This window comes from Diabrotica virgifera, chromosome 3 (assembly GCF_917563875.1).
Source record: "Diabrotica virgifera virgifera chromosome 3, PGI_DIABVI_V3a".
Taxonomy (NCBI): Eukaryota; Metazoa; Arthropoda; class Insecta; order Coleoptera; family Chrysomelidae; genus Diabrotica; species Diabrotica virgifera.
This window is the reverse complement of record NC_065445.1, coordinates 22,621,523-22,647,837: the sequence shown is the minus strand read 5'-3', so window position 1 is coordinate 22,647,837 and position 26,315 is coordinate 22,621,523. Positions and strand designations below refer to the sequence as shown.

At 33.2% G+C, this 26,315-nt stretch overlaps 1 protein-coding gene across 1 annotated transcript in view; it reads right to left on the bottom strand.

The window, feature by feature from the left end:
* The window catches only part of LOC114329820 (fatty acid synthase-like), a 164,881-nt gene that overhangs the window by 31,870 nt on the left and 106,696 nt on the right, over positions 1 to 26,315 (bottom strand). The window contains exons 17-20 of the mRNA XM_050646366.1: positions 24,356 to 24,758; positions 21,928 to 22,673; positions 17,848 to 18,004; positions 15,427 to 15,592 (exon numbers count right to left, since the gene is read on the bottom strand). Of these exons, the coding sequence (XP_050502323.1) occupies positions 15,427 to 15,592; positions 17,848 to 18,004; positions 21,928 to 22,673; positions 24,356 to 24,758 (1,472 nt within the window). The remainder of the gene's footprint in view (positions 1 to 15,426; positions 15,593 to 17,847; positions 18,005 to 21,927; positions 22,674 to 24,355; positions 24,759 to 26,315) is intronic.

Here is a 26,315-nt window from a genome sequence, read left to right as displayed (position 1 = left end):
TCGATAAGATTGTTATAGACAAAGAACTTGAGGAATTACATAACAGCGATTTCTCGCAAAACAAAACATCTTTTTGTATTTTTTGGGTCATTTTAAGCAAAAAATATTCCTACAAGTTTTTTCGTAGAATGCATAGTTTTCGAGATAACCGCGGTTGAACTTTCAAAAAATCGAAAAATTGCAATTTTTGAACCCGAATAACTTTTGATTAAAAAATAAAGTAGCAATTCTGCTTACCGCATTTAAAAGGTTAAGTCAAATTATATCGGCTTTGATTATTTGCATTGCTAAAAATTAATTTTTTTATTGTTAAAAAAAGCTATAAACACATAGTGTTTTCCGTGCCTAATACATGCGTTTTAACGCATGCTACGTAGAAATTGCCTCGCTTGCACTTGTAGCTACTCTACCTACTCGTTCGATTTTAAATGAGAAATCATTGAAAACATCACTCACGCACTAGGTGTTTATAGCTTTGTTTAACAATAAAATAATATATTTTTAGCAATGCAAATAATCAAAACCCATATAATTTGACTTAAACTTTCAAATGCGGTAAGCAGAATTGCTACTTTATTTTTTAATCAAAAGTTATTCGGGTTCAAAAATTGCAATTTTTCGATTTTTTTAAAGTTCAACCGCGGTTATCTCGAAAACTATGCATCCTACGAAAAAACTTGTCAGAATATTTTTTGCCTAGAATGGCCCAAAAAATACAAAGATATGTTTTGTTTTGCGATAAATCACTGTTATGTAATTCCTCAAGTTCTTTGTCTATAACAATCTTATCGACATCCGGATCAACTGTTACCCAAAAAATTCGTATTCTGCTGGTCAAAATATATAAAAAAAACTTGGGTAAGTCCATCTGAATTAAGGAGGCCGTTGTACCCCCCCTGGCGACAGGACTAACAATTTTACTTTACACAATATCTATGTTTAATTTAATGTTTTAATTTTCAATTCGGATATCGTTTTTAAAATACAAAACAATAATAAACAAAAATTATTAATGTTATATAAATATTTTGAGAACGATTTCCGAAGTTAAAATCGAAACGTCAAAATAAACTTATTTTAAAGTCAAGTTGCGGCTTATTTCCAATAAAAATAGTAAATTGCGTTAATATGCCATAAGAAAGCTACGGTAAAAAGTTAAAGATTGGTTTGATAGGGGTGGGCACTGACCCTGTAGTTCTTTTACTAATGGTGAATTTTAAATGTTATTGTTATTTAGTATTACTTGATTAAAGTACGACTTGAGTACGGAAGTAAGATTAAAATGGTCGAAAAATTACGTCTTTTAGAGAGACTACAGACAAAGAGCTAGGCTTATCTCAAGAATTATTATATCTAGAGAATATCTCAAGGTCATCAGATGATCCTCAATAGTGATACGAGAGTTAAACATTCTTGATATCATATTGTGGGCTGGAATTTATCTTCACTATGGTCTACAAGTTCGTGCTTTTGTAAGGGTTTGGTGATTGGATAGAGAGCAGTGGCATCATCGTACGACCTGCCCGTTCATCAGACTAAAAGCCTTGTGATTTTGTATAGTGAGGAGTGGAAAGTACCTTGAAGATACATAAAGTGTTTGCCAATATTGCTTAAAGGTAGTATAGATGAACCAATAGTAACAAAAAGTACTATTCACTAATAAGTACTACATGTAAGATATTTTCTTCAGTGGTACTAAAGAGATTACTTCTATATACAGAAAAAATTATTGGCGGCTTTAGGCCTGGAAGATGAACATCGACCAAATATTTACTATCAGACAAGAATGCTAGAAAAGTATTGGGAGTATAATAAAAACGTACACCAGATCTTCAGACTTCAAAAAAGCATATGATTCCATAGATCGCTTAAAACTGTGGAGTGCAATGGTGGCGCTAGGCGTACCAAAGAAGCTGGTCATGGTTGCGCGAATGTGTGTAAACAATTACTGCGCACAAATTAAGGCGGCGTCAGATATGCGGTATTTGGCAAATACCGAGCAAATGCTTGCTATTTGCCTATTAGTGTGGATGGGTTGCTTGCTATTTGGCATTGACCAATTTTAGTGCTTGTCGAATATTTGTCGTGTTCCCGTACGTTGTCGATCTTTTCAACACTTCAAAGTAAACAAATATTCGCCGTTTGAATATTTTTAGTGTCATCCACATATTTTTGCAAGCACAAGCAAGTTTTTTAGGTTAGGTTAAAGTTTATAACGTATATTAAAGTAGTTTAGTTATTGTTACAGAGTGTAGAAAATATTGAAAATAATAAATATGGAGTGGACCAATGAACGTATTTAACAATTTTTGGATGCATATGAAAATGTGAAACACGCTGAAAGTCCTCCGTTTAAATATTTGAAATTTCGACCCAGTAATACTTTCGCTACGCCCTGTATATCGATCTTCCGCATAGGCAGAGTATGGCGTTATCCACTTCTCACGGATTTGGATGCTTTGTTTCGTTGTTCGTACAATTCTTTGAAAATTGGTGTACAAAGGTGCCCCAAATTGTTTATATCCTACAAAATTGTAAACGGAATATTTTTCAAAGAGGTTCCACGTTAAGTAGGGACTCAGAGTATTAAAAGGTTTTTATGATATTTACAGTTTTGGTTTGTCGGTTATATGTTCGTCGGTATATCCAAATAGCTACAGGAAGAACCCCTGCTATGCTGTTAGGCTGTTGCAGTCTAGAAGATGAAAGATTTTTATGATATTCACAGACAAAAATCCTATTGTGTGTGTATTGCGACAGGAAAGGCTTAACCTAAGCCGAGGTTTTTAGTAAAGCTCTGAAATATTGGTTCTCAAAACTAACTGTAATATATTGAGTCACCGCATTTCGTGTAAACTCAAGAGATTTTGTTGTTGCGAAGTTTAAGTAATTATAATTGGTTGAGGGTAAAACCATCATGGCGTTCGAGGGATGTCTTGAGAGTTTTTCTGACCATTTGATTGGTAGAGAAATATCTGGTATGATTCCTATTGGTCTAAGTAGGAAGTCACTTTTTTTGGGAGAGGAACCCAAGTTTTAGAAGGATCGAGTTAGCGGTCCTAGAAATAAGTTCCGTATAAGCTATCATCATGTTCAGTTTAGTTCCACCAGGGCCATAATCGAGTTAAGTAGAGTTTTGGTTCCCTTAGGGCCATCGTCAAGGAGTAGAGTTCAATTGAGTGTAAAGGAATGTAGTTTTCCAGTTTCCCAGCCGGCTAGGTTAATTCCAGCCCGGCGATGGTGATGGTGTATCGTGAACTCCGGCGATTTTCCCGCTGTTTCTAAGCAAATCGTCGTTATCATTTTATACCAATTTTGGTATCCACTAATTTCATTTAAGCAGTCAGAACCAGAAGTAGGAGAGAGGAGTTTCAATTTTCTCATTACTATGTTTAACAGTGCAGTTAAAACATGTAGTATGCTCACATACTTTATTTTGGTCAAAGTTAATGAACTTTCAATAATCATGTTCGAGTCTAACTAAATAATTTTATTCAAGTAAAAGTAAAATTTGATCCAGTTTAACGAACTTTTAAACTATTTATCTTCAAGTGAAAGCTGAATTTTTCTATAATAATGTTTGTTTATAAACAATGTACTGTTTGCTGTAATTAACGACAGTAAAGTAAGTGTTTCGCGAGTGCAATAGCGCCTTGGACTTTCGAATCAAGCTACGAGGAAGAAGCCAGGACACTAATTGTTAAGGTATAATTTTTATATTTGTAAAACTGTTCGTTTCATCTTTGATTAATTGGTAATCTGGTCTCTAATTATAACAGAGAGATCAGAGATTAATTTTTTTTTAATAAATAATGTTTGATTTTCAACCTATAATTTATTATTTCTTTCCTTCTCTCTTGAATCGTAAGAACGATAAAACATTGACTGAGTATATAATTTTGAGTGTAAAGTAAAGGAGGTAAGTTACATTATAACATTTTGTATATTATGTATATTATTTTATTTGACTATGTTTCTTTGTTTTATTTTAATTTATCTTTCTTTGTTTTATTTCTATTTTTTTTTGTATAAAGTTTGGTTTCCCTTAGGTAACCAATGGCGCCCAATATTTTATTTTTTGTATTTTTCTTTATTTTTTATTTCACATCCTTATTTCGATTTTTCTATCTTTCTAATTTTTCTAAGCTAATAAGAATATATCATAACATCTATTAAAGAATCCACTCCCTAAAATCTCTGAGACAGTAGCAACCGAGGTACTTAATAAATTATGTAGCACGAATTTTGTCCAATTCTTAATTAGTCATGTTTCATAAAACAACAGGGGCTATCTTTTGTCTTACATTAAAATGGCACCATATGACTTCCATTCTTTGTCGTGTTTCATAAAATGGCTTCCATGCGTGGGGCTGTTTCAAAAAATAAATTGTGCTACAAATGAAACTATAATATGGAATGCAAATTGATTTTTTCTGCTATTTAATAATAAACTTCCACCAGACATAATGACAAAAGCAGCTGAATTTATAAGAAGCTCTGTATCACTATCCATTCTGTACCTTTTTTTGTTCGTTTAGAATATATTTGCTGTTCCCACAGTGGCTCGATATACGAAAAATCTCGAATATGTGGTGCAAGGTGCTTGCCGTTTAACGAACACTTCATGAGCACTCAAATATTTGATATTTAGCAAGCACTTGTTCAGTATTTGCCAAATACCGCATATCTGGCGCCGCCTTTAGAATAGGAGGCAAAACTTCAAAGGCGTTCGGCATAAACACCGGACGTACACAGGGTCCCCATTACTATTTAATCTAGCATTGGAATATGCAATGCGAAAAATCCATACCAGAGTTAAACCAGACATAGCTGCCAAAGGAGCAAATATTGTTCTCGCCTTTGCAGATAACGTAGATGCAGTAGCACAGACAACACTGGAAGTTAACGATACAGTTTCGAACTTTAAAGAAGCAACACTAAACGTCGGCCTGAAACGAAGAAAAAACTAAATACATGGTCGTGTCAAGAAAGGCACGGCAGCGAATAAGACAAAACATTACCGTAAACGATCATAATTTTGAGGTGGTCAAAGAATTCAAATACCTAGGAACAACAATTATGTACCAGTGACAACTGAGTTCTACTCAGAATTTTTGAAAATTGCCAAAAATGTGAAGATTATCAATAAGCCTTATGAGCCATCTCCTGAAAACTTTTTTAAAAATTATACATAAAAGAATATAAGTATAAAAAGTGTGAAGAACACATGACAAACACACAATTCGGCTTCAGGGATGCATTGGGTACTCGAGAGGCACTTTTTGCAATACAAGTTCTCTTTCAAAGATGTAGAGACGTGAATTGTGATATATATATATACAGTGTGTCAATTTTAAAACTTACAATGGCTATATCTCACGAACAAAAGCTGAAAACGAAAAATGCTTGAAACCGTTTCTAGGATAGTAAGGGGGAACTAAAATGACATGAAAGAAAACTCACCCCCATCAACCCCCTAGGCCCCACCCACCACAACCAAAAATGTTTAAATTGCAAACCCCTACTTGTAATACATCATTGAAAAGGCTATAAAAAATGCTATCCAATGGTATAAATAATAATTATACAGGGTGAAGCAATAATTGTGAAACTTTGGCTTAAATGAAAAATTTAATGAGGTTTTGTTGAACTACAAATTTGATAAAAATGTCAATTAAGTAAATGTTCAAAGTGGGTTCCGTTGTTTTGTAAACAATAATACAGTCTATTTTCAAATTTTGCACGAAATTTGACAAATGTTTTTCTAGTAATAGGGCGACATGCTTGAGTAATTATTTCTCGCAATTTCCCAAGTGACGCAAGTTAAGTTTTATAAACAACTGATTTAAGGCAAAAATGGCAAATTAAGTTTTAATTAACAAAAAAAAGTACGAGCGGACACTTACCATTTAAAATAATAGTCCGAGAGATAGAATTACAAATACAAAAGTCATAGTAAGCCCGCTGATATTAGCACTCTGTATAATTATTATTTATACCATTGGATAGTACTTTTTATAGTAGGATAGTATATTACTTTTTTCTATGGGGTTACCCTAAATCAGTTGTTTATAAAATTCAACTTGCTTCACTTGGGGAATTGCGAGAAATAATTACTAAAGCATGTCGCCCTATTACTAGAACATTTGCTAAATTTCGTGCAGAATTTGAAAATAGGCTGTATTATTGTTTACCAAACAACGGAATTCACATTAAATATTTACTTAATTGACATTTTTAATAAATTTGTAATTCAACAAAACCTTATTAAATTTTTCATTTAAGCCAAAGTTTCACGATTATTGCTTCACCCTGTATAATTATTATTTATACCATTGAATAGCATTTTTTATAGCCTTTTCAATGATGTATCACAAGTAGGGGTTTGCAATTTAAACTTTTTTGGTTGTGATGGGTGGGGCCTAGGGGGTTGTTGGTGGTGAGTTCCCTTTCATGTCATTTTAGTTCCCCCTTACTATCCTAGCAACGGTTTCAAGCATTTTTCGATATCAGCTTTTGTTCGTGAAATATAGCCATTGTAAGTTTTAAAATTGACACACTGTATATATATATATATATATATATATATATATATATATATATATATATATATATATATATATATATATATATATATGTGTTTTGTTGATTACCAGAAAGTGTTCGATAGAATAAAACATGACGAACTGATGAAAATATTAAATTCAATTGGTCTAGACAGCAGAGATCGCCGTATAATAAACAATATCTATTACGAACAAACTGCAGCTGTTAGAGTAGGGGATCAGTTAACAGACGACATAAAGATAAAAAGAGGTGTGCGACAGGGATGTATATTGTCCCCATTATTGGTCAATACATATTCAGAGCACATTATGTACGTAGCGCTAACGGACATAGACCAGGGAATACTTATAAACGGAGAACGATTGAACAACATAAGATACGCTGATGATACTGCCATTTTTGCAGACAGTCTTGAAGGTCTGAAGACACTTGTCTCCAGGGTGGCAGAAGTAAGTAGCAGGTTTGGGCTTGATTTTAACATCAAAAAAACCAAATACATGGTTATAAGTAAAAATAGGATACCACCTGGTCAATTACTAGTTAACCAACAACCTATAACACAAATCACCAACTTTTGTTATTTGGGTGCAAACTTAAATGAACAGTGGGACCAATCGACGGAAACTAAGATAAGGATCGAGAAGGCAAGATCAGCTTTCGTCAAAATGAAAAAAATCTTTAACAGCCACGATATAAAATTGGAAATAAAAGTTCGTTTACTAAAATGCTACGTATTCTCCGTTCTTTTATATGGCGTGGAGTCATGGACCTTAACTGAAGCATCACTGAAGAGATCCGAAGCATTTGAGTTGTGGTGCTATAGACGCATGTTGAGGATTTCCTGGATAGACAGAGTTACCAACGAAGAAGTTCTACATAGAATGGGTAAAGAGCGCGAACTAGTCGTAACCATAAAACGTCGCAAACTGGAATACCTGGGCCATATAATGCGCAATGAACAACGATATGACCTACTTCGGACCATACTTCAAGGTAAAGTGCATGGGAAAAGAGGTCCAGGACGAAGAAGAATATCCTGGCTGCATTACCTGCGAAAATGGTTTAACTTAACCACTACCGGACTTTTCAGGGCAGCAGTCAACAAAGTCATAATACAGGTAAAAGGGGGGAGAAGTGTACTTTTGAAGTGTGTAAAATTAATAATTCTTAGCTGAGCGCTTTTGGCTTATAAAGCCATCTTCGGAGCTATGCTACAATAAAAGATCTCTAATGAATAGTTGATTAGAGATGATTGAAGATCAATTATTCATTAGAGATCTTTTATTGTAGTTTAGCTCCGAAGATGGCTTTATAAGCCGAAAGCGCTCAGCTAAGAATTATTAATATTACACACTTCAAAAGTACACTTCTCCCCCCTTTTACCTGTTGTCATAAGTGTGTACAAAACTATTTCAGTCTTTAAAGTCAGAATAGCCATGTTAGTGTCCAACATCCGTAACGGATAGGCACCATAAGAAGAAGAAGACAACATAGGAGAACGGGAGGTTGAAATACGAATACTGACTGAGGAATAAATATTTCTTTACCGTTCAACATCTAATGAGGTCAAAACTCTTCTTCTTAAAGTTCCATCTCCTATCGGAGGTTGGATATCATAATGGCTATGGTCACTTTGTTGGCTGCTGCTCTGAACAGTAGTTGTAATGAACTACAGTTAAACCATTCTCTAAGGTTACAGTTATAACTTCTCTCAAGACGTGCCAAAATCAAAATGTACAAAACCATAATAAGACCAGCAGTGACATACGGAAGTGAAACATGGACAATGAGAAAGAAAGAAATCAATAAACTGTTGGTATGGGAACGCAAAATCCTGCGAGTTATATATGGTCCTTGCAGTGTCAGTGTGATGGGTCTACCCCAAAATCCCGACAGCCAAAATCCCGACAGCCACAATCCCGACGGCCAAAATCTCGACACGCCAGAATCCCGTCAGGTCAGAATCCCGACAGGTTTGACAAGTTTCTTTTTAACATATAATTACATTTATTTCTTGTTTTTTGTTTATGGCCATCTGTTTTTATTTTGTGTTATTAAACAAAAGTATTTACTATGAATTTACATTTAATATGAACTAATTTTCTAAATAAAATTTCTAACATAGGTATATGAATTAAATTATGTTTTTTGTCAATATAGTCCAATAATATATTATGCCAGTCAATGGGAGCAAGAAATTCGTTACCTAAATATCGGTCTTTACCAAAATATTAACAAGCTGAATGTAGCGGATTTAACTAATAAATACTGGAAGCTAAAGAACTCTCCTCCACTTTGCGAGGCTTTTCGAGATCTGTTAAATTTTGACTGTGATTTTAACATGATTGATAGTTTTGGACTTGAAGATTTTCATTCTTTTTTACATACAGTTAAATTAGTAAAACCAAGTTACCATGAAAACAGTAATATTAGCTCTAACATCTTAAGAACATTCTTAGATAATTTTCCAGATTCTATAAATATATATACAGATGCATCTAAGACGTTAGTTGGCACTGGATGTGCCTTTTTCATACCTGCTACTACAACAGAAAAAATATTTAAGTTAGGCCATGATTTTTCTATCTTCAGTGCTGAAGCCATAGCAATTTATGAGGCCCTGCAATATTTTAAAGAATCAGAAGATATATCTGCAACAATTATTTCCGATTCACTCTCTGTTCTTCTTGCTATTCAAACTATAGATTTTCCCAATAACAATTCAAATATTTATATCCTACTAATTAAGAAAATCCTTTTTGAAATTCATAAAAATAAAAGAAGAGTGAACTTTTTATGGGTTAAGGCTCATATAGGACTAACGCATAATGAATATGTTGATAGTTTGGCTAAAAAAGCTATTGAATATGGTACTTCACATAATCGTAAGTTTTGCATATCTGACTTAGTTAACACTATTAAGCATCGAGTTAAAAATCAGTGGAGTCAATCATGGCGAGATCTTTGTAAACAATCCAAATCTCAGTATTCACTGATTCAACCTTCTGTTCCAAATATATATTGGTTTAAAAATTATTTAGTACCTCGAAGATATATAACAACATTAATTAGAATGAAGTTTGGACATGCATGTTTCCCTCTACATCTAGCAAGAATTAAAGTTTTTGATTCAAATCTTTGTACAGAATGTCAGAAAGTTGGTGACTTAAATCATACTTTCTTTGAGTGCGTAAAATATATTCCATGCACATATAATTTAATCCAAGATTTAATAAAATGTAATGTTTTTCCACCTTTCAATGTATCCTATCTATTGTCTCTGAACAGCAAGAACATATATGATTGTTTAATGAAATTTATCTGTGAAACTAAATTAACCTCTATACTTATTAATCCTGATAATTTGGTATATTATGTACATATGAAAACAGAAGAAGAAGAAGATACATAATGGAAAATGTGGTGAGCAACTTGGACAGTCCATAGCGGCCAGCTTTTGAACTGAGTAGAGAGCTGTAGAAGAGTTTGCTATGGAACTCTAAGGACCTCATTGCCTTCCTTATGTATGAACAGAAAACAAAAAAAAAAGTTGTGACTGGCTAAATGACACCCAAGTCAATGCCATAAAAAAAAATGGGAGCAAGAATAGGATATTACTTCCGAATTCTATCCTACTGCATGGATTTTAATGAAATTTTGGGAATAGCCTCTACTTATGTCTTTATTCAAAACCTACCCTATGCCGATGTGTGCTTTTATCTTGGGGGTGGTTCCCACCCCTTCTCGGGGGTGGAAAATTTTTTGTTTAAATTATCACGGAAGTCGCTAGAGAACCTAATTCTAAACAAAAACTGTTTCATAATATTTTTTTAAAACTCGATACTTTTTGAGTTATTCGCAGTTGAAATTGGCCATTTTCATTGAAAAATGACACCATTGCGGACGGTTTTTTGCGAATACCCTAAAAACTATGCAGCTAACGAAACAACTATACAAAATATTTTTGAAACTTATAAAAAAGCAAACAGATTCGTTCCTTCATAAATCTTCTACTTTTAATACAAAAAGATATATGGTAGGTGAGAAGAGTTTTCGTTTACACACTCAAATCGGTATATTTAAAAAAAATAACTTGAAATAACCGAGAAACGGTCGATTTTACATGTATAATGATACTAATACCTTTTGTAGTGCTTGAAAATACCCTTAAAACGAGCAATATTAAATGTCGATTCAAACTAAGCGAGATATGCTGCAAAAAAGTTGATGGCTAAGGTATTTTAAGAAAAATGAGAAGTATATCTAACAATACTTTTTATTATAGTGTTGTTTCTATGTTCAAAAAGTTGGACGGGTTTAAAATGAACGGTTTTTGAAAAAAATAAGGTCAAATTATAGAGCGCATTTTTAAATATTCTTAAAAATCTTCCTTTTTCTCCATGTAACTCGAAAATGATAAGAGATACGAAAAAAAAGCTACTGTACAAGAATATAGTGTCTTTTTAGATAAAAATTTTGTTTTTATTTTTCATTACTGTATCTCTTATCATTTTCAAGTTACATGAATTTAATTTTACTCTATAATTTGATTTTATTTTTTTCAAAAACCATTTATTTTAAATAGTGTAGGAAACAAAGGTTGAACCTTGCTAAATGGACACAAGTCCGGTTTTATTTTTTTTCTGGTATATCAAGGGGTGCTTATTATAAGACTAACTTTTTCTGAAAAAATTTCGCCCCGGAACCTCCCTTTTCACCCCTTTAAAGGGGGTAATTTGTGGTTTTTGCGGAACGTAGCCCTTCCTGTAACTTTTACAAAAAATTTCTTTTATAGAAATATGAAGAGGACTATATTTTCTACGATTTACTTCCAACACCATCTCTCTATCATCCACCGTTTAGCGGGGGTGGCGCCCTAAATTTGACAAGTTTTTAAAAAAGATGTTTTTAAAAAAAATATATTTTTCCCTAACTGTAACGGAAATTAAGAAGAAATCCTGCGGCAATTATTCACAAATAATTGACTGATTTTTTTGTATAGGTTTTACTTAAGGATAATTGCCCTTTTTTTAATTACAGGGTGTTACATTTTAAAAAACCTCTTTTTATACCATCTGAACCGTTTATGGTAGAGTAAAAAGACTTTCAGCGATTACCCATGTACTGGTGCTATTTACAAATTTGTATAATGCACCCCCATTTTTTCCCCGGAACCACCCAAAAAAAAAGAAGAATTAATAAATAAATTGATTTTCTTGGAATCCTTCACACACAATGCCCTTTATTAATATGCTTCATACATCATTTTGTGGACGTTATTATTACCCATGCATGGACACCAAAAGCAATTTCCTAATGCAACCCCTTAAGCAAAAAAAAATAAATAAAATGGGGGGTTGAAAATTTTTTTTTGTTTTTTGCTTTTTGATCCATATGGGCATATGCTTCATCAATAGTGCTTTTCAAAAATATATATGGTTATTGCAACATCTCTGCGAAAACCACCCTTATCCTTGAAAATGTACTGCAGAAACTACCCCTATCCCTTGGCGAGCATGTTTTTACGATTTTCTCATTACCTATGTATTATTTTTAAACAAAACTTATACAAGGTTAAAGACCACTATTTACTCTAAAAATTATGTCCTATTCATTTTTTCGTATAAGCAACGGTTACGGCACAGTGGCGCCGTAAACCTCATATATGCTTTGGCGGGCTCCAGTTTTTGTTTTTTTTTCGTCATCTGTTCGTTTTATTGATAAAGTACTTATGCAAAATAAAACAACACAGTGTAACCTACAAATTATGACTTATGCACATTTTACATTCTTTGCTCCCCAAAGCCACAGTGGTGGCCCAAAATAAATTTTTGCATATTTTCGCCACCTACATGCATTTTATTGCATTAATGCTACCTTAACAGCACAATATTTACCCTTAGGTGGTCGCTACGCAGTGGCGGATCCAGGGAGGGGTGATGGGGGTGAACACCTCCCCCCTCTCAAACCAAGTCATATTATATTCAAAGATTATAAAAATATTCATTTATTTTTATAGAAATTTAACCAATTGGCACCCCCCTCTTAACGATGCTGGATCCGCCACTGTCGCTAAAGCATAAAAAGTCATTCTTATAAAAATAATATTAATATTATATAAGTATTTCTATAAAAATAAATGAATATTTTTATAATCTTCAAATATAATATCACTTGGTTTGAGAGGGGTGGGGGTGATCGCCCCCATCACCCCTCCCTGGATCCGCCACTGCTTAGCGACCACTTAGGGGTGAATATTGTGCTATTAAGGTAGCATTAACGCAATAAAATGCGTGTAGGTGGCGAAAATATGAAAAAATTTATTTTGGGCCACCACTGTAGCTTTGGGGAGCAAAGAATGTAAAATGTGCATAGGTCATGATTTGTAGGTTACACTGTGTTGTTTTATTTTACATAAGTACTTTATCAATAAAACAAACAGATGACGAAAAAATAAACAAAAACTGGAGCCCGTCAAAGCATATATGAGGTTTACGGCGCCACTGTGCCGTAACGGTTGCTTAAACGAAAAAAATGGATAGGACCTAATTTTTAGAGTAAATAGTGGTCTTTAACCTTGTATAAGTTTTGTTTAAAAAAAAATGAATAGGTAATGAGAAAATCGTAAAAACATGCTGGATAAGGTATAGGGGTAGTTTCTGCAGTATATTTTCAAGGATAGGGGTGGTTTGTGCAGGGATGTTGCAATAACCATATATATTTTTGAAAAGCACTATTGATGAAGCATATGCCCATATGGATCAAAAAGCAAAAAACAAAAAAAAATTTTAACCCCCCATTTTATTTATTGTTTTTGGCTACAAGGGTTGCACTAGGAAATCGCGTTTAGTGTCCATGCATGGGTAATAATAACTTGCACAAAATGATATATGAAGCATATTAGTGAAGGGCATTGTGTGTGAAGGATTCCAAGAAAATCACTTTATTTATTAATTCTTCTTCTTTTTTGGGTGGTTCCGGGGAAAAAATGGGGGTGCATTATACAAATTTGTAAATACCACCAGTACATGGGTAATCGCTGAAAGTCTTTTTACTCTAGCATAAACGGTTCAGATGGTATAAAAAGGGGTTTTTTAAAATGTAACACCCTGTAATTAAAAAAAGGGCAATTACCCTTAAGTGAAACCTATACGAAAAAATCAATCATATATTTGTGAATAATCTCCGTAGCATTTCTTTTTAATTTCCGTTACAGTTAGCGAAAAATATATTTTTTCTAAAAACATCTTTTTTAAAAACTTGTCAACTTTGGGGCGCCACCCTTGCTAAACGGTGGATGATAGAGAGATTCTGTCGGAAACAAATCGTAGAAAATATAGTCCTCTTCATATTTCTATAAAAGAAATTTTTTGTAAAAGGTACAGGAAGGGCTACGTTCTGCAAAAACCATAAATTCCCCCCTTTAAAGGGGTGAAAAGGGGGGTTCCGGGGCGAAATTTTTTCAGAAAAAGTTAGTCTTATAATAAGCACCCCTTGATATGCCAGAAAAAAAATAAAACCGGACTTGTGTCCATTTTGCAAGGTTCAACCTCTGTTTCCTACACTAAAACCCGTCCAACTTATTGAACGTAGAAGTAATACTACAATAAAAAGTATTGTAGAAGGAAAACGATGTATCAGGAAAACTGACGGATAAGGGGTTAAATATACTTCTCATTTTTTCTTAAAATACGTTAATCATCAATTTTTTGCAGCATATCTCGCTCAGTTTGAATGTAATTGACATTTAATATTGCTCATTTTAAAGGTATTTTCAAGCACTACAAAAGGCGTTAATACCATTATACACGTAAAATTTACCGTTTCCCTGTTATTTCAGGTTAAATAAACCGATTTGAGCATGCACAAAAAAACAAACTCTTCTCACCTACCATATCTCTTTTTGTATTATAACTAGAAGATTTACGAAGGAACGAATCTCTTTGCTTTTTTATTAGCTACAAAAATATTTTATACAATTTTTTCGTTAGATGCATAGTTTTTAGGGTATTCTCCAGGGGTGTAGTGGAGCCGGAACGCACCGGAACGCCGTTCTGGCACTGATTTTTTGTGTTCCTCAAACCCCGCGGACGATTGTCCACTGAACTGACAAGTAATATCACGAAGTCATAGCGTTCCGGTACTGGTTAATTTGCGAATACACCCCTGGTATTCGCAAAAAACCGTCCGCAAAGGTGTCATTCCCCACTAGTGTTTTAAAGTAGCATTTTTAACGCTCCTATGGAGTGCTAAAAATTGCAATTTTAACACGGTTGTAGAAAAATAATTTCTTTTTAATACATAATAATAAGTACCCGTACTTATTAGTAAGTAATAATTTTTCAATTTCAATACTCTATAATATGATTTGGTATTGCATTTGAAAAGGAAACAATAAATATTCAAAATGTAGTGATCAGAATTTTTACTTATGCGAGGACTGTTGCATATCGGGATTTTGGCCTGTCGGGATTTTGGCTGTCGGGATTTTGGCTCTCGGGATTTTGGGCGCCATCGGTGATAAATGAATAGAGGAGCAGATACAACAATGAATTAGAGACTCTCTTTGGGTAGGGAAACATCGTGAGATACATAAAAGCCAATAGACTAAGACGGTCAGGCCACGTGGTATGGAATCGACTAATTAGCAATGTGTTTTGGGAAAGACCAGTCGGTGGAGAAGATGGAAGTGAGACCATGGGAAATAGTAGCACAGGATCTGAACCAATGGAAGAGAATAGTAAACGTGGCAAAGACTCACGAAGAGTTGTAAAAGCCAAAGATGATGATAGTAATAAAATTATGATGATGATGATGATGATGATAGTAATAAAACTTTGAATGTGTTGAGGTACTTACGTTTAATTTGTGGGAATGTTTTAAGTAAGTATTCTCGTTTTTCCTTCGTCCCTACCGTGACAAATATATTACAGCGAAAATCTAACGCCAATCTAATGGCTGATTGACCAACGCCGCCTGTTCCAGAGTGAATCAGTATGCTCGAACCTCTTTTCATATTTGCCCTCTAAAATAAAAATTTATGTCACAATTCAAAGTTTTACTTTAATAAAATTAAAAATATTATTAAAAATAAAACTTTTATTTATTGAGACCAAGTTCCTGGTAACGCCTTCGTCGTTTCTATTATTTACAAACCAACCGAATGCTGAAATCAAAGAAGGTCCGGGGAGATCTATAATTTGCATGTTCCTGCATAGTTCCTGCCTGTTCAGCATGGCCAAATTTCATCAAAAACTTGGTCCCGATACTCAGTTAGGAGTAAGACTAATAGGAAATAATAATTTCGCTGTAAAATGAAAGAGCCATCTTATATTTCAGGTTGTTCAGAGAGCGTCATAAACGCCCTTACCGGTTTCAAACTCCTTAGCTTTAACAACAAAATAACATGATGTGGAGGCCGTGGCCGTTTCGATGTTATTTTCACCAGGTATTCTAGTCTTCCACTCTGTCATTATATGCTGTAAAAAGGTCACTATATTATCATCGACTTTATATATTTTCAATATATCTACAAGCCATTCATGCGACACTGAATCAAAGGCCTTCTTGTAATCAATGAAGGCAGTAAATAGATTCCTCTTTTTGGAATATGCTTGATTATTATTATTATTATTATACTTAAACAAGGGCAGAGGGACAAGTCCCTATTATGCCCAAAAACAAAGAAATTCGTTTTTGATAATGTATTAAGAAATGAAAAATACGCGTCAAGATGTTTTATTTTTCTGCATAAAAACGGTGCACCATATGAAAAAAAAGGCAAGAAAGGTTTTTTATAAAAAATTAAACGTGAAATTTAAAAATAATTTTTATTTTTTTCTTTAAAAACATTTAGACTATTATCCGTATGCGCGCCAATGACATTCTTAATTGTATGTCAAAAAATGCACAATAACTACCTCCCAAAAATTCACCAAGTTCCATTTTCATAGCTCAACTGGTCTTAGAGCAATAAATAAATTGGCAGTATGAAATAAAAATTTCAACACCCCGTATCTCGGAAACGAAGCATTTGCGGACAAATGTTTATAAACCAAACCGTCATTATTTTTTCATGTATAATTAGCCTTTAAAGTTTGTCATACCTATTTACTAACACCCTGTATATATAATATACATCATATAGCCTTAAAAATATTATTCACGACGACATTCCTGACAAAACAGTAGTTAGAGAAATATTTCACAAACTTAAAACATTTCAATTTCCAAATTTTTTGAAGATATACTTCAAAGGCTTAGGTATATTGGTAGGCACCGCATTTAATGAATGGTTGAACAGTAGAAAAGTGAGAGGCGAAATTTATAATTAGTATAATGCGCACAATTGCCCGACCTATTCGGCTAATGGTGCGTATATGTCGGATAACTGTGCGCAATAATAGAACTTAAAAATAACCTTCGAAAATGTAGCTTATTGAACATAAATATTAAAGGAACAAACAAATATGCCGAAAAAGATAAGAAACCAAGTTACATCATATATTACAGATAAAAAAATCTAAGTATTGCAGAAGTCACAAATATATCCTTCTGAACTATCCTGTGGTATACATATGGCATGAGACCATTGACAATATATCGAACATTTGCACCATACCTCGTCTTTTTTGTTACCATCACCACAATACACAGATGTCATTTTGATCTAACACGAGATCGTCCAACTCATCATCATGGCGCAGTTCACCTTCTGAAATAACTTCGGAGCTGTTGTGTTCAAAAATTTTCCTTTTTGTGCCTTTTTTCAACTTCGTGGTTTTCTCTTTGCCCCTTTCTCTACTTTGACGGTTGTTTAACGCTTGTTTACGTTTTATGACGCAGTCACAAAACGTAAAAATGCTTTTATATACCTTGGCGGCTAATGGTACGCAATACGCAAGAAAAAAAGTTGTCGCTTATTTTCTCAGACATACAAACAATATTATACCACGCGAAAACATGTAAACGATAACTGCCAGCCAGTAAAGTATCTCTCGAAGTTCGTTTGTGTCGGATAGATATAGCAGTTGCTACTAGATGGCATGACAATATAGTTTTTGCAATTTTATTAAATAGGAGATTAGAAACATTGATGCGCACAATTACACGACGCGCAGTATTAGCCGACTCTCCCCTACGTTATAGAGACTTTCGGAAATACACATACAAATTTGAGGCATACGAATTTCAGTACTGTTTATTTTGCCGCATACCGTATTAGAAAAGTGTAAATTAAAGACAAGATAAAAAGTAAAATCTGTGCACAACTATACTAACCGTTACCAATCCGTATATAACAGTAGAATATACACATGTCATTGATGCTGCATCTTGTAAAGACATATTATCAGGCACTTCAAAGAGTAAATAATCATCAGCCAACATCAAGGTAGCCAGAGCGCCGTGTGTTACCAATCCCATAACTCTCTTACCTCTATAAAGCATAATATATATACTCAAAAAACGGACAGGTTGTATATTAGGGCACCCAATGGCTTGACATGTAACACAGTAAGTATCACCGTTGCCATATCCTCAATTTTTTCATCCTATCACATTACATGCATTTAACAAAATAGTTTTGAAACACCAATAAAGTAAAGTATTTTATGTTGTTTTTTAATACAAAAGCTCAAAAGAGGCATTTTAATTATAAAAAAGTAGATAAATAGATAAATCAAACAGATGAATTATTACAATAAATTAAAAAATAGTTTTGAAACACCAATAAAGTAAAGTTTTTTAATACAAAAAGCTCAAAAGATGCATTTTAAATTAAAGTTAATTAAAATTGTTATAAAGAAGAAGATCAACTGTTAAAACTTTAATTTATTGGTGTTTCAAAAGTATTTTTTAATTTATTATAATCATTCATCCGTTTGATTTATCTATTTATCTACTTTTTTTTTATAATTAAAATGCCTCTTTTGAGCTTTTGTATTAAAAAACAACATAAAAAACTTTATTGGAGTTTCAAAACAATTTTTTAAATGCCTGTAATGTGATAGTATGAAAAAATTGAGGATATGGCAACGGTGTTACATGTCAAGCTATTGGGTGCACTAATATACAACCTGCCCCAAAAAACTATAGTGTACAACTTCAAACATACTGAGGTATCTAATAATAGGTATTAAGGTTTAAGGTACTAGTACACGACAGAATGCTAAAATTAAGCATTTTTTCAAGAATTTTTTTTCTCAGCCCCTTTATTAAATATGAACATAAAACTTTTTACATATTAATATTGACATCTTAGGCAGTACAAAAAAAATTCGTTTATACAGGGTGTCCCGAAAAGATTGGTCGTAAATTATACCACAGATTCTGGGGTCAAAAATAGGTTGATTGAACCTCACTTACCTATATACAATAGTGTACACAAAAAAGTTACAGCGCTTTGAAGTTACAAAATGAAAATCATATTTTTTCATGTATCGAAAACTCGTAGAGATTTTTCATTGATAATGGACATGTGGCATTATTATTTCAGCAGCATCTTAACCCTATATTGCATAGCGTTGCTTTAAGGCAACACAATATCTTTCAACTTGTTTTCTTGTTGTACACCATTTTTGAACGTACAATTGGTTACTTTTTTTAATAAGCGGGAAATGTGCGGATAATGTGCGGGAAGTAATTCCTAGTAATTTTATAATTGTAAATATAAAATAAGAATCACTAATCAAGTTGTAAACAGGTGTTGCTTTGAGGCAACTTTATGCAATTGAATCATGGAACTATCTGAAGTTAGTGTAAATCGATTCTGTGAAAATCGGAGTAACAGAAATGAAACTGTTGTTATAAGACTAGAGCTAGATGATTCTGATGACAGTAAAATAAAACCTGCTTGTATGTACAAAACCTATTTTTGTAAAACCAAAATTGCATTACCTATTCCGAAGTAGAAAGGTAATGTACCTACGACAAATGAAATAAAACAACCAATAGAATACTTTACTAAATTTTTTGATGACGAGTTGATTGGAACTCTAATAGAACAATCAAATTTATGTAGTATTCAACAAAGTCCAAATAAGCCACTTGGTGTAAAAAAAATGAAATTAAACAATAATCTTTATTGGTATGTCATGCTACATGTCTACCTATATGTAAACTACCGCAACAACCAATGTTTTGGAATCCAAAAACGATAATTACCCAAGTAGCCGATGTAGTGTCTAAGAATCAATTTGAGGCTATAAAAAATTACTATGAGCGAAAATACTAGACAACCATCTAAATAATCTCCAGATTATGAATATTCATACAAAATGACTGTTGATCACTAAAGTGAACGAAGTATGTTCTACAATTCCCCTTGGAGAGTTCTTGTGAATAGATGAACAAATTGTTCTTTTCAAAGGAAGAAGCAGTGTAATCTAAAAAAAAAAACCGAAAAAGTGGGGATATAAAATTTTTGTTTTATCTGATAAATGTAGTTTAATTGCATATTGTTGCAGTACACATTCTGAATTTTCCAAACAAGGGGAACCGACTCAAAAATTAAATTAGGGGAACATTTATGTTCATAATTAAAGCCATGTAAAATGAAAAAAACATTTTTAGTTTGCATATTTAAAATTCATGCAATATAGGGTTAAATAAAAATAAAAGTGAAATTTGTGTACCCCATTAAAAATTTATGGGGGTTTTGTTCCCTTAAACCTTCCCAAACTTTTGTGTACGTTCCAATTTAATTATTAGTATGGCACCATTAGTTAAACACAATTTTTAAAACATTTTTGCCGCATCTCGATAAAAACTCGCTTATCGAAAAAATACTAAGAGACAAAAAGTTTTAAAATGTTGTGTTTAACTAATGGTACCACAATAATAAATTAATTGGAACGTACACAAAAGTTTGGGGGGTTTAAGGGATCGAAACCCCCATAAAATTTTTATGGGGTGGACAAATCTCACTATAATTTTGTTTTAAGATGATCCTGCCATAAGAATGATACATGTCCATTTTCAATAAAAAATCTTTAATAGTTTTCGATATATTGAAAAAAATCGATTTTCATTTTGTAACTTCAAAGGGCTGTAACTTTTTTTATGAGCTCATTTGTACAAAGATAAGTTAGGTTCAATCGAACTATTTTTGACTCCAGAATGTGGTATAATTTATGACCAATCTTTTCGGGACACCCTGTATATTTACACACATATTGTAGAGGTCGCCAAAGTCGAAGCCTACAAAAAAGTTGTTCCAATGGCGGACAGTTAATTTTAGGTTTGGGATCTTTGAAACAAAAAAATCGTACGGCATTTGAAAAAGAAAGATTTCTTAATTTACTCAAAAAAGACAAAATGCATGGTTATAACAGCAGATCCAATAAGATGTAAATTGGAGCTGGAAGGTCAGAAAATAGAACAAGTGATGGAGTTTAAATACCTAGGCATCACACTATCTAGCTACGGAAGGCTCGAAACAGAAGTGGAAGATCAAGTGAATAGAGCAAACAGAGCCGCAGGTTGCCTGAATGACACAATACGGAGAAATAAAAATATCGGAAAAGAAATGAAAGGCAGAATTTACAAAACAGTCATCCGACCAATAATGACATACGCGGCAGAAACACGACCCGACACAGAGAGGACAAAAAGATGGCTCGAAACAGCGGAGATGAAAACCCGTCGAAAAATCGATGGTAATACTCCATGTGACAGAGCTAGAAGTACAGATATACGACGGAGATGCAAGGTGGAAAACATTAATAACTGGGTAAGAAACAGAAGAATAGAATGGAATGACCACATAAGCCGAATGACAACAAATAGGGTAGTCAGGACAGCGAGAGACGGTTCCAAAATAGGAAGACGATCAGTGGGAAGACCACGAAAACAATGGAACGACAACTTACTATAGGCACATTGAAAAAACAGACAGAGTCATGTCTATACAAAAAGAAGAAGAGAAGAAGAAGAAGTATTTTTTCATGATTTTTGTTTTACTCATGTTCATTTATAATCCTATCATCTCTGATACTTGTGCTAGTTAAGTCAGCATTGTGGCTAGTTCTTGTTGTTTGGTTGTAATAAGACCAACATTATCGCAATATCTGAGGTGATTGAGTTTCTTTCCGTTTATGTTGATACCCATGTCTTCCAATTCTAGTTCTTTTAAAGATGTCTTCCAGAGCTAAGGTGAAGAGTTTTGGAGATATTACTGGGGAAGACCGATGTAAACAATTTTAAATTTCGAATTTTACCAAAATATTTTAGGAACTTATTTTTGAAGCTATACGAAATTGAAAAATGAAAATTTTTTATTCGTTTTTTTGAAAATTCTATAGTGTACTAGTACCTTAAAATAAAATCAAAAACTGATTAAAACAAAGATGTGCTACTTACTGTGCAGTGTATCCTGAAAACTCAAATCCTTGAACGCATTCCTGTTCAATCCTATCTTGTGTTATTACATCGGCGTTTATTCTTCCCGAAGCTGTCATTACATCTCTAAAGTTCAGAGAAGCGTAGTGAATGTACACCAATTGCTTCTCAGTAGGTACAACCATGTCGTATTTGTAAGTGCTCTCGATCCATCTCAGACTGGAAAGATCTCCTCGAACGGTGATATTTGCATAACAGTGCTCAGATTCAACGTTGTCCAGATTTTTTAAAACGAGATGTCTGTAAGTACCCCATTGATTATCTTTCCAGATATTTACTGCCATCTGTTTACTCAATTGAGACTTATAAAATGGGCTATCTTTGTCAAAATGTTGATCTGAATCGAACATAAAGAGGGATCTCATATAATTAGTTTCAGGTTCCCTCTTTAAGCAGTTAAAGAATCCCATAATTCCACTTAAAGGTCTATTTTGAGCATAAACGAGGACATTATCACTCTTTTTTGATTTAACAGTTTCCTTTAATTCTTCAATCCACGATAAATCATCTGATCTATCTACCTCAACTGCAATGAGTTCCTTGGTTTTGAAATTTTTCTTAAGAAGAACCAACGTTTCTAAAGGAGTTTTATGCACAGTAAATACAGTGAAATCTTCTACTTCAGTTATGGTAGCATCAAAGTTGACATCCTCTCGAGATATAAGAAAACCATGATCCTTTAGACATTTGGCTGCAGTTTTTAAAACCTAAAATAAAATAAAGAATACAAATATAAAAGAAACCTTGTTTTATTCTTCTGCTTCCGTAGTCCTGCTGCTTCCAAAGATGGAAACATATCGCGAAGGGAATACGTCAGATAATGGAATATGAAAAAAGAGATTCTATATCTCCTTGTATGAAGAATAAGACAACAACTAGATCCTCTGCTAGCGGAAAGAGAAAAGAAGAGTCTGAGGGTGAAGACATTTGTAATGCATACTTACTAAGAGGATTGTACAAAGAGCCAAGAGAAACCAGAAAAGAAAATAAAGAACATAAAGAACAGATAATAGAAATAAAAAAGTCAGAGCTGAAAATAAAAGAGGAATTAGAAAATATAAAGCAACGACTAATAGTAGGGGAGGAAAGTATGCTAAATTTGCAGTTACTTGAGCGTTATGGGGGCCTATTGGGTTGTGAAGAGTAGGTCCTAAAACCCAAAAAGTTAGGTTTTCCATAAAGTGGGGGACTTTCCATTTTTTAATTTAATTTTCCATTTCCAACAATTATTGTTTCTTCCGATTATAGCGCCATCTACCCATAATTCGAAAAAATGTCTTGAATAAAAGTTGCTTATTTTTACGTAAAGAATCCAAATCTGCAATAAAAATTGGGGCTCCCATTTAAGATTTTAAAGTAACCCCCCACCCCACCTCCGTGGGAGTCGTGTTTGGTACCATTCGATAGATTTTGGAAAAATATTGAACACCTATTTTTTAGGATTTCGATTAGTTTCGATTTAGTATTTCGCGAATTATTCGCTTTTTTTTTGTGAAACTTTGTGACTCGCCCATCTCCTTACGCCCCGCTCAAATCGTCAGATTTTTGAAGTATACACTGTTTTGCATGTACTTAATTTACCTTATCTTAATCTAACGATTTCGAGATATGTTTATTTTTTGATAGATTTTTTTCAGAGCCAATATATGGTAGGGGTACATTTACAGGGTACAAGGTTTCTCCCCATGTGATAATCTGACGCGCTCGAGTGACTGCGTAGATCCCCGCTTGGGCTCCCCTACCATAAATAAGGTGGAAGATAAATTGGATAGGCACGAAAAGAAATCGAAAAGAAATAATATTGAAGTAATTAGATTAAGGAGTGATACAGATGAAGAGAAAATAAAAGAAGAAATGACAGATTTTATACCTAAGAATACTCATAATGAAGGAAGTAAAAGATGTAGAAAGAGCAACAAAACTAGGGCAGAAAACTTGTTTGCTACAAGTATGAGAATAGGTGAAAAAAAAAAATAGAATTAAACAAAAAGGAGTCAACAGAGAAAAAGTTAGAGAGAGAAGATATTCATAAATGATGATCGAACCACCAAAGAAAGAGTGCAAAGAAAGCATAAGTGAAAAATGTAAAAATCTCAGGAAAAATGGTAAAACGGAAAAATTAGGTTTTAAAAATATCATAGTAGACGGTAAGGAATGGAGATAGGAAAAATATTATTTGTTTTTGAATACCAGTATTTCTAAAAATATTCGTATTCAAATAGAAGAAATAATGAATATGATAAAGGAAAAACTGACAAAACCCTGGCTAAGAAAGAGGAATGCATGTGTTGGAAATGAAATAGCTTAGATGGATGAACGGGGTGCCAAAAGAGACAAAATTAAGGAGTATTTTAGGGATAGTCTATAGGTAGCATAAAAAAAGTCTTACTTCTTTTCTCTCGGTAAGCTTGAAACCAATAATTATATGGCAATCAGTTTCAGTAGCCAGTTCTTTATCTTCTACTTCAATCTCTTCTGGAACATATTCAGGTCTAGTTTTTGCTAATACTTTAACAAGTGCTTGAAGAAGTGGTTGGTCTCCAAATGCATTTTGAAGTAAAGGAATTAAAATACTTTCTTGTGCCGCATATTCATCAATAAGTTCGATAACTTTAGACTTTCTTGCTAATGCATTTTCGCAAATAATTTGAAGATTGACCCTAATTGATTCTTCTGGTTCTAATTCGGTTATGTTCGGAACAAATGTATGGTACTCCAAAACTGGTATACCCAAATCTTTTCTTCTGGCAATTGAACTTGCTATAAGACCTTGAATCACAATATTTCCACATCTGAAATTATAATAAGATAAATATTACTCAAAATCTAGAGAGATAAAAAAATTACACAATAATAAACCTACTTCACGTTTAGTTTACTACATCTTTTCGTTTAGTAAAGTATTCCACGCAGACACTACTTACTACAGTTTGTAACGTTTTAAACGCCACATGTTATTAATTTATTATTAATTGTTTTCAATCTGGTGGGATGTAGAGTAATATTTTTAGTATTATTTTATGTGCTATTAGATTGAAAACTTAGTCTTTTGATAGCAGTTGCCGCTAGGGCATCCCTGGCATTTCGTTGGTTGCAGTCCGTGACTGCACGCCGGGGTTTGTCCTAGTTGGGTCAGAGAGAGTAGCATATGTGCCTCCTGATGAGAGACTAATAAGTTTCGAAACCGGTAGAGGTGATTGCTGCACTCTCTGATTGAACTAGAATATAATGCGGCTGTAGTTTTGTGTTGCAACGAAATTGAAAATGGTTATTCATTTTTGAATTATTAAATTATTTTATTCCAATTCTTATTGAATTTATTAATTTCCTAATTTCTTTTTTGTTTTACTATTTTTTCTTCCAAAATAGTCCATGTGGTGAGACCGCTCCCGTCTGGAAAAATTTCTGATTCGGTTTCTTTGTGGATTCCTATTCAAAAATGTCCCCTTTAAACAAATCTAAAGGGTGCCGGGCGGAATTTTTGGGCAGAAATTGTTTAAATAATTTTTTTTAAACAAATACAAAATATCACGTTTTTTTGCTTCGGAACATTTATTTTTAAGTTTTGTGGGTCATTCTAAACAAGAAAGGTATCTTGTAAATTTTCTCAAAAATTGATAGTTTTCGAGTTATAGGTGATTTAAAATCTGAAAAATGCGAAAATACGCATTTTTGAGGCCTAAAAACTCATATTTAAATAATTAGTATTTTTGAGGTTGCCAGATACTTAAATTGAAGTTTAAACATTCAGCTTGAAGATTCTGAAGAGTGATCGCGTCTAGCCTTAATTTATACGGTTGTTTTTTAATTGTTAAATATGCGTGTTTATCCGATTTTTTTGCCGGTGCGGCGCGCTCTATTTCAAAAATCTCCTATTTTTCTCCGAAAGATATTTTTTCTAGATTCTTTGGGATATTCTAAATAAAATAAGTGTCGACATTTTTCTCAAAAGTTAACAGTTTTAAAGTTATAAGCGATTTAAAATCCGAAAATGCGTTTTTTGGCAGAGTAGACTCCCTCTATAAGGAGAACTAAAATGGCGGACTAATTACCTCGTTATAAGCAGATCTCGTTATATCAGACAACAATAGTATTGTGCATACATATGAATATATAGTTTCCTAAAACATTAACTTCCTATAGTGAAGCCATTCGGAGCAATATAAGATGTTAAATATTGTTTCCTCAAAAATAAGACTTCACCATCATAAATTGTAAAATTTCCTAAAATATTCAATATCGGTAGATCGATAAACAGAACAGGAAGAAAAAGATGAAGTTTTCAATCCTAATAGAATTATTGATAATATTTAAAAATATTAAAAACATTACTAAAAGATTTTTAAATT